The sequence below is a fragment of the Peromyscus leucopus genome, chromosome 9 (assembly GCF_004664715.2).
Source record: "Peromyscus leucopus breed LL Stock chromosome 9, UCI_PerLeu_2.1, whole genome shotgun sequence".
Lineage (NCBI taxonomy): Eukaryota > Metazoa > Chordata > Mammalia > Rodentia > Cricetidae > Peromyscus > Peromyscus leucopus.
The window spans coordinates 5969743-5983358 of record NC_051070.1 but is presented as its reverse complement, the minus strand read 5'-3'; the positions used below and the strand labels follow the sequence as shown (position 1 = coordinate 5983358).

Genomic DNA, 13616 nt, shown 5'->3' with positions numbered 1-13616 from the left:
TGTCACGCCTACGAGGCGGGGCCAAGAGAGGACCCTGAAGACCTGAGATTCGGATATGCAGGCTCTCTTGGTTCCTGGACCCTGGACGCTGGGGGTAGACTGAGCAGAGTTCTCCAGAGATCACCGCTGGACTACACCACGCCTTTCCTAGACCCTGTAAACCTACCTATCCCTTCATTTGTAATTTATGCCACTAAATAAATCTCCCTTTTAACTACATGGAGGGGCCTTAATAATTTCACCAATAAGTATATATATGAATAATGAGAGACATGGCCTTGGGCATATTGCCCAGATAGGCCCCAAAATACTAAACTCAATTCTCCTGCCTCCACCTCTCAAGCTATTAAAACTATGCAGACACACACACACCTCTGGGCCTTCCTGTGTCATATCGATGTGGATGGATTCACCGTTTAATTCTGATCTCATACAAGAACCACAAAGAGCTCACCAAACCACTGCAGCCACACACACCACAGTGGAGGCTTCAGGGACAGAGCCAATAAGTGCTTGGATTCACTCAGTTGATATGCAGAGTGCCAGGCACTGGGTGCTGAGAAGACACCCACTGGCCAAGTAAAGCACCAACACCCTGGCTTATGCAGAGGAGACACCATAAATATGGAAAATGCACCGTGGGGGTCATGATGTGAGCTACAGGAAAAAGCAAGGTGAAAGTTGCTATTTTAGACGGTGTGGGAGGAGAAGGCCTCTCTGCCAGGAGGTGACAGTGGTGACACAGCGGGGTGCCGTGGCTCCGGCGGGGTGCCGTGGCTCCGGCGGGGTGCCATGGCTCTGGGGTACTTCCACGTACTCCGTCCAGTGTGGACTTCAGGAACAATTAACACAGAACCCCACATTAAGTGCTATGGGTCACGGACTATGAGCATTTAGCTACCAGACACAATTAGAAAAACCCACAGTGCTTCCCCGGAGGTGCAAGAGAGAAAGGCAGGTGTGGTGGTATTGTGTTCCCCAAAATATTGTGTACTCTAATAAATTTATCTGGGGTCAGAGAACAGACAGCCACTAGATACAAAGGCTAGAAAATAGTGGCACTCACACCTTTAATCCTAGCATTCCAGAGACAGAAATCCCTCTGGATCTCTGTGAGTTCAAGGCCACATTGGAAATAGCCAAGCATGGTGACACACGCCTTTAATTCCAGAAAGCCAGCCTCTAATCCCAGGGCGTGGTGGTAGAAAGCAGAAAGATATATAAGGCGTGAGGACCAGAAACTAGAAGCTTTTGGCTGGTTAAGCATTTGGCTGGTTAAACATGTGGCCTGGTTAAGCTTCAGGCTTTTGAGCAGCAGTTCAGCTGAGACCCATTCGGGATGAGGACACAGAAGCTTCCAGTCTGAGGAGACAAGACCAGCTGAGGATCCAGCGAGGTGAGATAGCTGTGGCTTGTTCTGTTTCTCTGATCTACCAGCATTGACGCCAATAACTCGCCTCAGGTTTGATTTTATTAATAAGAACTTTTAAGATTCCTGCTACAGGCAGGTATGTCAGCCTGTCTCCTTCCTCCCTCCTGACGGACAGTCGCCAGGCTGGGAAGGATGGCACTAACGTAGGCAGGTGTAAAAAAGGCGCACATCCCCCACCATGTGGGGTAGGCTGGCGTGTTAGATCGCTGGACTCTAGTTTACGTGAAGAACGGCAGTGGGGCAGAGGGCAGAGAACAACGTCCTCCTCTCCAGCACCTGGAACTGCATCCCAGTGGCGAGAAGGTGTGAACAACGGAAGCCAAGATGGTGAGTCACTGCAGGATGTTGAGGGCCTTGGTCTCTCCACACGTTCATCCGCTGAAACTTAATCACCAGGGTGATGGTAGGAAGAGGTGGGGCTGTTTCGTGGGACTCTGCCACCATGGACAGGACTGGGGTTGTTCCTCATAAAAGAGAACCGATCAGTGGACGGTACCACCTCCGTCAATTAAGGCAAAGCAAGAAGACATGGGTCTGTGAATCAGCAAGTCCTCGTGAGAGATCAAATCTGCTAGCACGTCGTCTCAGGCTTCCAGCCTCCACAGCTATGAGAGATACATTTCTGTTGTTTACAAGCCACCCAGCTAAAGCATTTTGTCACAGTAGCCCACATACACTAAGACGATGAGGTGGGCAGCAGCGTGGGAGATCTAATTAGAACAGCCCCGAACAGATCACGAAAGGGACAGGCATCTGTAAGGTTGAGACTTTCTAAAATGCAGAATCCACAGCTAACTCAGATTGGCATCAGTCTGGAGTCCCGAGCCTTCCATTTTCAATGTTTGCAACATATAGTTGTAAAACTCACAAACCTTAATAACCTTGGATGTATATCCATGATTGAAATGGAACTGTTAATGGCAAACAGAAGAGTAATTCATTCACGTTTAATACAAAACACTTCACATTTCTAAGCTTCAACACTGGCCACCATCTTTCATAGCATATTGTTCGATCCAATTTTCTAACTCGTTGAGAGCATTCTCCAGCTGCTGCTGAGTGATTTCCTAAATTGCATTCGTGCGCCCTGCTCCAAGTTCCCCCAAAGAATGTGGTTCTGATTAGCAAGCAACAATTTTAACAAGTTTGCTTCTATCGAGTGTCTATCCAAAGCCATTAAACATTAAGGGTGCAAGAAGACTTTCTAAACATCCATGCTCAAAGGGGAACTTGGGGGCACCCTTGTGATCTGCATACTGATACCTAGCAATTAACATGCCTCCCTCTCTCCTCCCAAGAGACTCCACTACAGCAACCCACCAAAAACTAGTCTCTGAGTGACGGGGAACTTGAGTGGATCCACTCAAGGCTCACCCAAGTGACAAAGGGTTGGTTCTGCCCAGAGCAAAACCCATCAAGTCACCATCAAGAGCCCACAGGAGTCAGATCAGAGAGCTGGGCCACAGCCAAGTGCCAGCTGCTCTTGCCTTCTGCATTCACAAACACTCGACACTAACTACCACGCATGCATTTTGACTTTTACTGTGGTAAAATGCACACGCCACAGAAGTCGCGACTTTAGCCGCTTTAAGTGACTTATATTCGGAGCATAAAGTGCATTCACACTGCTGTCCAACCACCACCGCTACCGTCCACAGCCAGCACACTTTCATAACCACAACACAAGACACATTTGTATGCGACGCTGGCGTGGAAGCTGTCACTCCCACCATTTGCCAAGCCCGGAAGGCCATGGCTCAGTGGATGGTCTTGTGCTCCAGTCCTAGAATCCAGAGCCCGGACGTGTCCTTTCCACTCCGCGTGAGTATCTGTTAGAAACTGAACCCCACTCCCCCAAATTCATGTACTAAAACTCAGCACCTAACGATTTAAAGACAGAGCCTCCAGAGAGGAAGTTAAGAGCAGCTCTGGTCCTCAAGCGACCTGACTGGTGTCTTTTGAAGAAGAGGAAATCTGGGGAAAGATACCTAAGGAGGAAAAGGTGAAAGGTGGCCGCCGAGCGACAACGTATCCTAACCTCAGACTTCCCCCCTCCACGGCTCAGAAGGACAGAAGTTCTGCTGTACAAGTCACACAATCTGCAGCATTTTGTTTTGGTGCCCATAGCTAAAGAAGACAGGAACTACACGTGAGTGTTTCTGGGGCTCTGAATCCGCTGTAAACCCTGCACTGCCCCTCGAGGAGGATGTTCCACCTGCTGCTCTCTACTGGTGCCCTGCTCGTCCACACCTTTACACCTGTGTCTGCCGTTCGTTTTATCGGAAGGAATGAAATCCCATTCTCAGCGTCCCCCAACCTGCCAGCTTACAGTTCACCATAAACCAATGAGGCCTTTCCACGGAGGCCTATGCTACCAACGAAACCTCATTGCTCATACAAAGTAAACCGATGGAGGGGCTGGAGAGATGGCGTGTTGTTAAAAGCGCGCGCGCAGGGAACTAGAGTTGGGCACCCAGCACTCATGTCAGGCGGCCCATAGCCACCTCTAACTCCGGCTCCAAAGGATTCCAGCCCCCTCCCTGGCCTCCTCTGTCACCGACACACACGTGGCATTCACTGACCAGACACATACAGATACACACACACCGAAATAAAATAAATCTTATTTTTAAATGATGGAGGAAAGGAGTCGACTCCACACTACCAAGCTGCCAAGCCCTTTCCTTCAGTTTTAAGGTGCATATTTTCTTCTTCCTGGGGGCCGGGTCTGCCTGTCTCTTGGCTATGAAGTTCAAGGAACGAGAGGAAAGACGTATAGAATGTGCTTTCGGTTTTGAAACTCTAAACCGCGGGCTCTGTGCGCTTTGCCCCACTGACAGCGCCTTCCCTGTCTCCTGCCTTGACCTTATACTTGTAAAATGGAGGGCAACAGAGGAGAAGAGGGACATAAATGTGAGCTGAGAAGACGCTGTAGAAATTACAGATCCCCTTCATGGGGCCCAACTGAAAGGGTTCCTGAACACGGAGCTGATACAAGACAGAACAGACTCACAGCTGGAACAGGTGTTTTCCCACTTCCGCGTCCACGGCGCTGAGGGGATCATCAAGGAGGTAGATGTCAGCATCTTGGTAGACTGCCCTGAAAGGCAAAGAGGGAAATCCAGCTGAAGAGACCTTCCTGGCCACTGTCTCAGGGATCTCAGCACTCAGCAACTGGATGGTCCTTCAAAGTGTCTGTGGAATTGCTCAAAACGGTGCTTCCCACGGCACGGACATGGTGAGCAGACACCACGCGCCCCACCGCCTGAAGCTTCAGCCAGTCCCAGTGGCTGCCGGGAGACAAGTTACCGTGCCAAGTTGACCCGTGCTTTCTGCCCTCCGCTCAGCGTGGCTCCCCGGTCTCCTATCACAGTCAGATCCCCATCCTCCAAAAGCTGTAAGTCCTGCATGGAGAGACAGAGGAGGAAAGACTCACAGCTGCTCTTCCACAGTCTCATTTTAGGGGCGGGGTGGGGAGAACACACAGGTGCATTTAATTGAAACAAAGGACTCAGGGAATTTCCATGTTATACCATTTCTGAAGACTTAACTATTTCTGGGGTGCTTAACTATTTTAAAATGGAGGTACCAAGCAATGACCAGAGATTCGGCACTGTTTTGGACACAGCGACTTTGGCAGTGAAGGAAACAAAGTCCCCACAGCATCCATAATGGAGACTGACAATATGAAACATAGTTAATAAGGATGTATAAGACAAATGCCAAGACATAAGAAAGCTAGTTGTTGGAGGGATTGGAGAGGGAAGATCTGCTTCCCATTGGAAGACCAGCCAGGACTCAGATAGAGTTTAGGTGGAGTGGACCCACCAAATCTGGGCCAAAAAGATTGCATCAAATACAGAAAGGAATAACGTGCAGCTCCTGTGAGCTGATGTACGGTGGTGTGTTCCGAGGACAGCAACCTTGAGGCAATGGAGCGGGGGCAGTGTTAGGAGATGATGCTGGTGAGGAGGGAGGGGCCGCAGCTTCACTCCTAGGAAATTCCAGGGACGGCATGATCTGCCTCCTCATGCAGGGGGAGCAATCACTCACAGGGGCAAGTGGGTCCCACAGAAGGAGCTGCTGTAGATGCTAAGCGAGATTTCTGAGTGAAGTTCCCCATGGTACAGGGGACAGGCACACAAGTGGCACATACCAGACAATGTCCCCAGCTACGGCACTTAGGGCTTCCTTAGGGAGGACCATGATGCTTTGGGCACAGAGGAACGGGCCATAAGTGACTGAGCTGGAGGAGGTGGATACGGACTTGGAGGGCAAGTCAGGAGGCCAGGGACAGACAAACGGAGATGCCCACTGCTCCCAGGCAGGTAGACCTGAATGCCTTCACTAAAGAATAGACAGAAGACCAACATAGGGAACATAGGCCACAGGTTCACGTCATCAAAGTGGGCCCTCGCCAACTGTTCCACTCACCCCTGCCTCAGCTCTCCACTTCAGCCATACTTCACAAGCATGGCAGGGAGGTGAACAAAATCTACATGAGGGGCAGATCAGGTGGACCAAGTGGATTTCATGACATACAACTTGAAGGGAAGAAGGGGGGAGAGGGAGGGGGGGAGGGAGGAAACTGAACTTTCATTTGAGGATCTAGGAATGTACCCAAATCTACAAATCAATATTTTTATGTTAAAAATTAAACTGACAAAGCACAGAATCTTGGAGAGAAATGGTATATAACAGGATAAGGATCATGTCTAAAATACCCCACATATGAGAAATATTTCCTTATGACTTGCTTGCAATTATCACTGGCAGGGCCTAGCATAGACATGCTGCACATGTAATAACTTTATGACAAGAGCCCTGGTTTAATGGAAAACTATGAGCCATTTTAAGACATGTCCAGCAATCGTGGGCATGTACGCACAGAGCAAGGCGGGGAGTGGAGGGGGAGAGGGGAGGGGAGAGGGGAGAGGGGGGAGAGGAGGAAACACTTGAGGGTCTCTGTCTCACTGACACTGTTTTCTGTAATGTATACTATTCACCATGCTTTGATTTTAAGCTTTTTTAAAAAGTCGTATAGAGTATATGAGGCAGAGCAATCATAGGCTTTTTCTGAGAAAACATCATCTAAGGTCCTAACGATCAGCCAGAAACACTCAGCAAGGAGGAACAAAGACTTGAACTCAGAGCTCCTGACCCAGGGCCTTGGATTTCACTCACTGCCCCAAGGGACTCCATTCCTAGGATATCTGCTGAGACTCTTCTGTAACTCACCAATGTCAATGTGGACAGGTCACCAAATGGGAGGGATGTTGATAAATGTTCACTATTATTTAACATGATTTCATCCCAGACATGATTTTAAATTATAAACTTATTTCAATTACTTCTAATATATTAACTCTAGTTGCTATCAACGTATCTAATATGAGAAATCTGTTTTGTTTTGTTTTTAAATTTTTCACTATACTACTTTTAGGGGATAGGTGTCATAAGAGCCTACAGAAAAAAGCCTTTATTTGACTGGTCTGAGCTACTGGTTTCATTGTTTTAGGAAAAAAGCGTTATAAAATCCTGCCATGTTTCACATGGATATCCCATTGTCTTTACAGTCAATCCAACCACCCCAGGCTGGGCTACCCCGGGAACACAGGGGCTGGTGGGCATCAGGAGCTGAATGTGGTTTTAGTAAAGGAGGAAAGCTTCACATCTGTCTCTCCCACATTCACCTCCATCTACCACCCCAAACTTCAAATACACTCTATTTACAAAGCCTCAATGAAAAGGTAGCTGGGCACAGGGAAATGGAGTCGGGAGTCACCTGAAAGGTTTCAGCTGATCTAGGAGTGTTCAGTGACTTGTTTTCTCTCTCCAGACCCCATTTGACTAAGTGGGAATAGTAACGTCAGAGACACTAGGGAATTAATGGTAAAAGATTCCAGACTCATGTACCTTTTCGTGCACATGTGTGCCTGCGTGCCTGCGTGTGTGTGTGTGTGTGTGTGTGTGTGTGTGTGTGTGCACACACGTGCGTGCGCGCACATATGTGAGCAAGAGTCAGTGAGAGAACCACAGGTAGACACAGAGAGAGAAAAACAGATAAAACAGGTATGTGGACAGTGAATGAGAGAGATGGACACATAAGACTTTGAATACAAGCGATCTATTATTCTGCAGTTAGCTCTCCTTCCTTTCTTATGCAGTAATATTTATATATATATATATATATATATATATATATATATATATTTACCACCTAAAACAAGTCTAGTCTGTCACTGTGACTTGATGTCATTTATAAAAACACATGATCTCCCACTAACTGTAACCTAGAAGGCAGGAAGTCTCACTAAAACATGAAATTATTTTCTTTCCACATCATTATAAAACACCACTGACCAAGACAATCTATGACATTCCAGCTATAGTTCAAATGAAATTACACTTTCCTCGGAGAGCTGACTAAGCCTCAACACCACAGCTCTGAGAGACTGTCTGGCCTTTTCCACACATAAAAGAGCAGTCGGGTGCCCAGGATGGTCCAAACAGACCCTGTGGTGAGCCCTTTCAAGCTCCTATTGACCAGTTTTTACAGCCAAAGCGAGAAGCAGTGTCTGTAGGCATCTGCTGTTTGTCCACCTGCTAACTTCTATTCTCCCGTCAGGTAGTTTTAGTTTTCTGTTGATCATCCACCAGTTTTATTAAAATCACCATGTGTAACAAAAAATTTCATCTTGTTACTTTCTGGCAAGCCCAATGTCATTTCTGAAAACCTTCTCTCTCCTGGAGAAGTGTTGCAGTATTTTTTTTATTTTTTATAAGTTGCTGAAACACTTTGTCTCCTTTAAAATAAATAAAGCACAAGCCGGGCTGGGGCTGTACACTCTCTTCCCAGCTTATTCTCGGTTGTGCAGGCTGACGATTAGAACTTGGCACCCACACACTAACCAGAATGTGGGTTATCCAAGCAACTGTGTTATTTCTTTAATGTTACCCGCCCAAAAGGGACTTCTTTTAAGTACAAATAATGAAAAATCTTACCGGTGAAACACAGAGGTTCAGGATTCCCTAGACAACAACATGGGGTGGGGGTGTGGCTGCAAAGGTTCAGAAAGAAATGACTGAAGACTGGCCACCAGGTAACTGTGGTTAAAGTCATGTGATGGGAACAGGAGGGCTCAGCACACTAACCTCCCCACTTCTGCAATTGTTCAACGTTTTATTTATAAAGTTAAGAAACCAGGTGCTGGAAAGATGGCTCACCGTTTAGAGGCACTGGCTGCTCTTCCAGGAGCCAGGTTCGATTCCCAGTACCCACATGGTGGCTCACAACCAGCTGTAACTTCGGTTCCAAGGGATCCGACACCCGCTTCTGACCTCTGCAAGCACCAGATGTGCATACAATATATAGGCATACATGAGGCAAAACACCCATCCACATAAGATAAAAATAAACATGTTTTTAAGTTAAAGATTACAGAAACAGGTTTGGAACGTGGGGGCACTCCACTCGTGTGAGCAAGGCCATGGACGTGATGATCAGCACATAAGGTCACAAAAACAGTTAAAAAGTGAACAGGACTTAGTAAACAAAACCAAACAGTAATAAGTGGAGATAGGCAGGCTTCCAAAAGCTTAAGCTTAGCTTAAGAATTATAATAACTTATAAAACTTCCAAAGCCAGGAGTTTAAAGTAACAATCACATCACTAGAAACAGAGTGTAAGAAACTCAAAAGTCATCACCTTTTTCAAAGCACAGGCCTTGATCACTTTCTCATATCGTTCCTTCTCGTATTTCTTCCCAAATAAAATATTGCTCCTCACGGTTCCCGAGAAGACCCAGGGCTGCTGAGAAACGTAGGCGATTTTCCCGTGCACGCTGACAAGCCCACTGGTCGGAGGCAGTTCACCCAGCACTGCGCTCAACAGTGATGACTGAAAAAGAGTTTACAACACACACATGCTGTTAATGTCAGCACAGAATAAACTGTGTTCCAGGCACTGCCCAGCCCTGCCAGTTTGCCAAGCACCAGCTTTAAAAAAAAAAAAATTAGAAGTTGCATCTAAAAGCCGGGTGGTGGTGGCGCACGCCTTTAATCCCAGCACTCGGGAGGCAGAGGCAGGTGGATCTCTGTGAGTTCAAGTCTAGCCTGGGCTACAGAGTGAGATCCAGGAAAGGTGCAAAGCTACACAGAGAAACCCTGTCTCAGAGAGAGAGAGAGAGAGAGAGAGAGAGAGAGAGAGAGAGAGAGAGAGAGAGAGAGAGAGAGAGAGAAAGAAGAAGAAGAAGAAGAAGAAGAAGAAGAAGAAGAAGAAGAAGAAGAAGAAGAAGAAGAAGAAGAAGTTGCAGCTAAAAGGAAAAAACAAAACAGAAATAACACCACTGTGTTTTATAGAAATACAAACAACAACAACAAAAAGGCACACAAAATAGATTGTGACAACTGACCCTCCCAAATGACCTTCCTCCAAATGCAATGGTATACAGAATGGTTGGCTATATGCAATTAAGAATGCTATATGAAATACTACGTGTAATTAACAATCTTTGCTGGATTGTGGTGCAGGCCTATAATCTCAGCACTGGGGAGACAGGCTGGAGGATCAAATTCATAGTTGGCTACATACCAAGTCTGAGGCCATTGTGAGCATTTTGAGACCCAGTCTTGATAGATAGATAGATAGATAGATAGATAGATAGATAGATAGATAGATAGATAGATAAATAGATAGATAGATAGATAGATAGATAGATGATAGACAGATGATAGATAGATGACAGATAAACAGATAGATGGATGATAAATAGATAGACAGACAGATGATAGACCGATAATAGATGATAGATGACAGATAAATAGATGATAGATGATTGATATATGATAGATAACAGATAAATAAATAGATGGAAGATAGATAGATAGATAGATAGATAGATAGATAGATAGATAGATAGATAGATGAAAATTAACAGAAAAGAATGTTGGTAGCGGCACGGGGGCCTAGCATAACAGAAGTTTTACATTTCCAATACTGAATGAAGCTGCGGCTGCATCCAGACCATCCAAGTTGCCTTCACTTACATGCTTATTCCAGAAAGGCCATGCACCAATGACGCATCCAATGTACCAGGAAGATCTTATGTAAGGTGTGGTGCTCTGAGGAGCAAACCTTCATCACACACAGAAGGAATCCCCCTCCAGTGTATCATGTGGGTGCCGACTGCAATCAGAGATCTTAAGATTGCCTACCTGACCGGATCTCAATCTTTCTGAAAGGCAGAGGGACCTGGGTCTGGGCTTCTCTGTGCATCTTTTGGTCCAGGCACAGCAGGAACCATAGCTGTGCTTGAGCTAAATATGCACTGACATGACTTGGGTAGTTCTAAGAGGAGCTGTTTCAGCTGGACAGCCACCCAAGACCATGCAGCATTTAGGGGCCATGCTGGAGGACAGAAGTCTCCGTCTTTCTCAGTCCTGTCCTGAGCAGTCACATAGTAATTCCCAAGGAGCCCACCTGAAGACAGAACAAAATAAAAAACTTACCTTGCCCGCTCCCACTGGGCCGACCACAGCTAACAATTCACCAGGTCTGGCAGTGAAGGAAAGGCCTTGCAGGGTTGGAGTGTCTAAAGCCTATGAGGTAACGTTTACAAAATGCCTTAGTTTAAGGAAATAACATAATGCACTTTGAAAAGTAGAAGAAATAAACCTTCAGCCACTGCCACACAAACACAGCCCACATTTCTTTCTCACTTAAGATTAGTTATGTCTTCACAGCCTTTTCATGCTGTTTATTTAAATAAGCTTATTTAAACAAATAAATGCTGTTTATATAAACTTGAGTCCAGATTTCCATATGAATTCAGAATTTAAGCAGTAGAAAGGACAATACTGTCTTCTCTTGATGAGAGATTCTTGGCTCATACTAAGGCACTAACACAAGTTTTCTAATAGAATATCCCATGTAGGAGGATTTTAATCATTCCTCAATGTTCACGGGGACCTTAGGTTTTAATCATCTATGTCATTAGCTACCACAAGGTGGCAGCATAGAATACAGCATGCCTGGCCCCTAATGAGCAATTTGACACCATCCTTAACTGTGTCCTGACAATGAATTTCAACAGTAGATTCAAGACTCAGGACGACATTCGATAGCATAAAATCCATCACATAAAAAAAAAATCCTACAAATACCATCAGTACTGTAACAAGAGAGAAAGTTTAACAACAAAAATCAAGAAATTAAGCTCAGCGTAGGCTAGTGGGCCGGGGCTGTGGTCTCCTTACACCTGTGATATCCATGGCCTGTCTTACTGAACAGGGTCAGCACAACCCTGCTACCATGGAAACCATGGAGAGACTGGCTACCCACAGCGGGGTCGGGGAAGAGGATAAGGCACGTGACACTATGAAAAATCACGTTCCTGGGCACCCTATACATTTTAACATAAAGAAGTATAGGACTCTGCGTATGGTTTATATTTGTATTCCAAATTCAAAAACTTAACATTGTAAGTTCTTTGAATTGAAATTTGTTGACAGCAGTAGTGTGAAACTCTGTATGTAAATTCATTGGCTAAAATCCCGGTAAAGCTATGTGGATAAGGTAGATATGAAGCACAAATGAGTCACATGTTTATACTGGGGTCTCATCTTCAAAGTTTCCCACTATGTACATGGGAATATCAAAAATCTCAAAATATCCAAAAATCAGGAACACCCTATTCAAACATTTCAGATATAAAGTACTCAACCTGTACTAAATTTCAAGAAAAGAGATCACTGACAATTTTTAAGTTGTTTTATAGTGTCTTGGTTAAATTTCTTCAAGGAGCCAAATCAACTCCACATCTATATACAACTTCCATATGCTGCAAATTCAGTTGAAAGAAGTGTGTTCTACAGGATCTTAATAGAGGACCCTGGACCAGAACAAGGCTTCCTTTCCTGGGCCTACGACCGTCCACACGTTGGACTGACCAGTCTTCAGCAGTGTGTATGGAAAGGAGAAAGAGGGTCTACATTGGGAGTACAGACCTTCACAGTATTGATCACCAGAGGAACTTTTGTCTAAATCCAACATCAGGGCATTCCGACAGCATAATACACTCAACTGATGGTAACTGAAGAGTGTACTTGGAAACGCTGCTGTCTCTGGGTTGGTCGGAGGGGGTCTAGTCCCAGATGTGATCCATCTGCATTGCCCACGGGGTACATCTGTGTGTACCACAAAAAAACTGATCTGAACCCCAAGCCTTTTGTAAGATGCTCTCTTGAAGGACCGGTGTTCTGTACAACACACTGAGGGAAATGGTCCTCTGTATCCCAGAAAAACAAGAATAAACCAAAGGCTGCACAGCCATCTGGACTCCAGAAAGTGAATTTCTGAAGGGCAGAACCACCTTGCACAAGGAAGGACAAAATCCACCTGTCACGGGTTCCCTGTTAGGACAAAGAGGCTCCTGCCCAGGCTCAGGCCTGAGCACTGCTGTGTTGTGATCAGCAGAGGACAGCACCACAACTCAAGAGGCTTTGACCCTTCACTCTCAGGGTCCAGACCCCTCCCAGAGGGATGCCAGTGTTGATGAGCTGCATGAGCCACACCCCAGGGATGCGGCACAGAACAAAGCAGAAAGCCCTGGTACCCAGGCCCTCGGGACCAAAAACTGTGAGCTTAGAGACTGAGTTTGTAAATGGGAACTGGGTTAATGAGAAGAGCTTTCTGTAGTACTCACCGGACCTTCCAGCAGGCTGTGACAGAAGCCACAGTCTTAAAGGCCAGCCTAGCGTGCTCTTCATTCTACCTCGGCTTCTCCCGGAAAACCCCTCCCCCACCTAGTGGCCTATCTGGACCTGACCGAAGGTCATAATCATCCCTACAGACAGAGCCGAGGGAACAGATGGTCAATTCTGTATGGAAGTGCAAGCTGAGAACATCTGGAAGAATAAAACAGCCCACTTCTCAGTGCTGCAGAGTTGGAGAGAAAAAAGACTTGAGGAAAGATCTGAAGTGCTGTGTCTCATCCAGCTGTGTTCACCCAGGGTGCTTACAGTGCTGTGTCTCATCCAGCTGTGTTCACACAGGGTGCTACAGAGCTGTGTCTCATCCAGCTGTGTTCACACAGGGTGCTTACAGTGCTGTGTCTCATCCAGCTGTGTTCACCCAGGGTGCTACGGTGCTGTGTCTCATCCAGCTGTGTTCACCCAGGGTGCT

The 13616-nt window shown here is 46.1% G+C and overlaps 1 protein-coding gene across 1 annotated transcript in view; it reads right to left on the bottom strand.

The window, feature by feature from the left end:
• The window catches only part of Abcc4 (ATP binding cassette subfamily C member 4), a 227867-nt gene that overhangs the window by 130648 nt on the left and 83603 nt on the right, over positions 1-13616 (bottom strand). The window contains exons 10-13 of the mRNA XM_028868209.2: positions 10943-11032; positions 9141-9332; positions 4742-4836; positions 4446-4532 (exon numbers count right to left, since the gene is read on the bottom strand). Of these exons, the coding sequence (XP_028724042.1) occupies positions 4446-4532; positions 4742-4836; positions 9141-9332; positions 10943-11032 (464 nt within the window). The remainder of the gene's footprint in view (positions 1-4445; positions 4533-4741; positions 4837-9140; positions 9333-10942; positions 11033-13616) is intronic.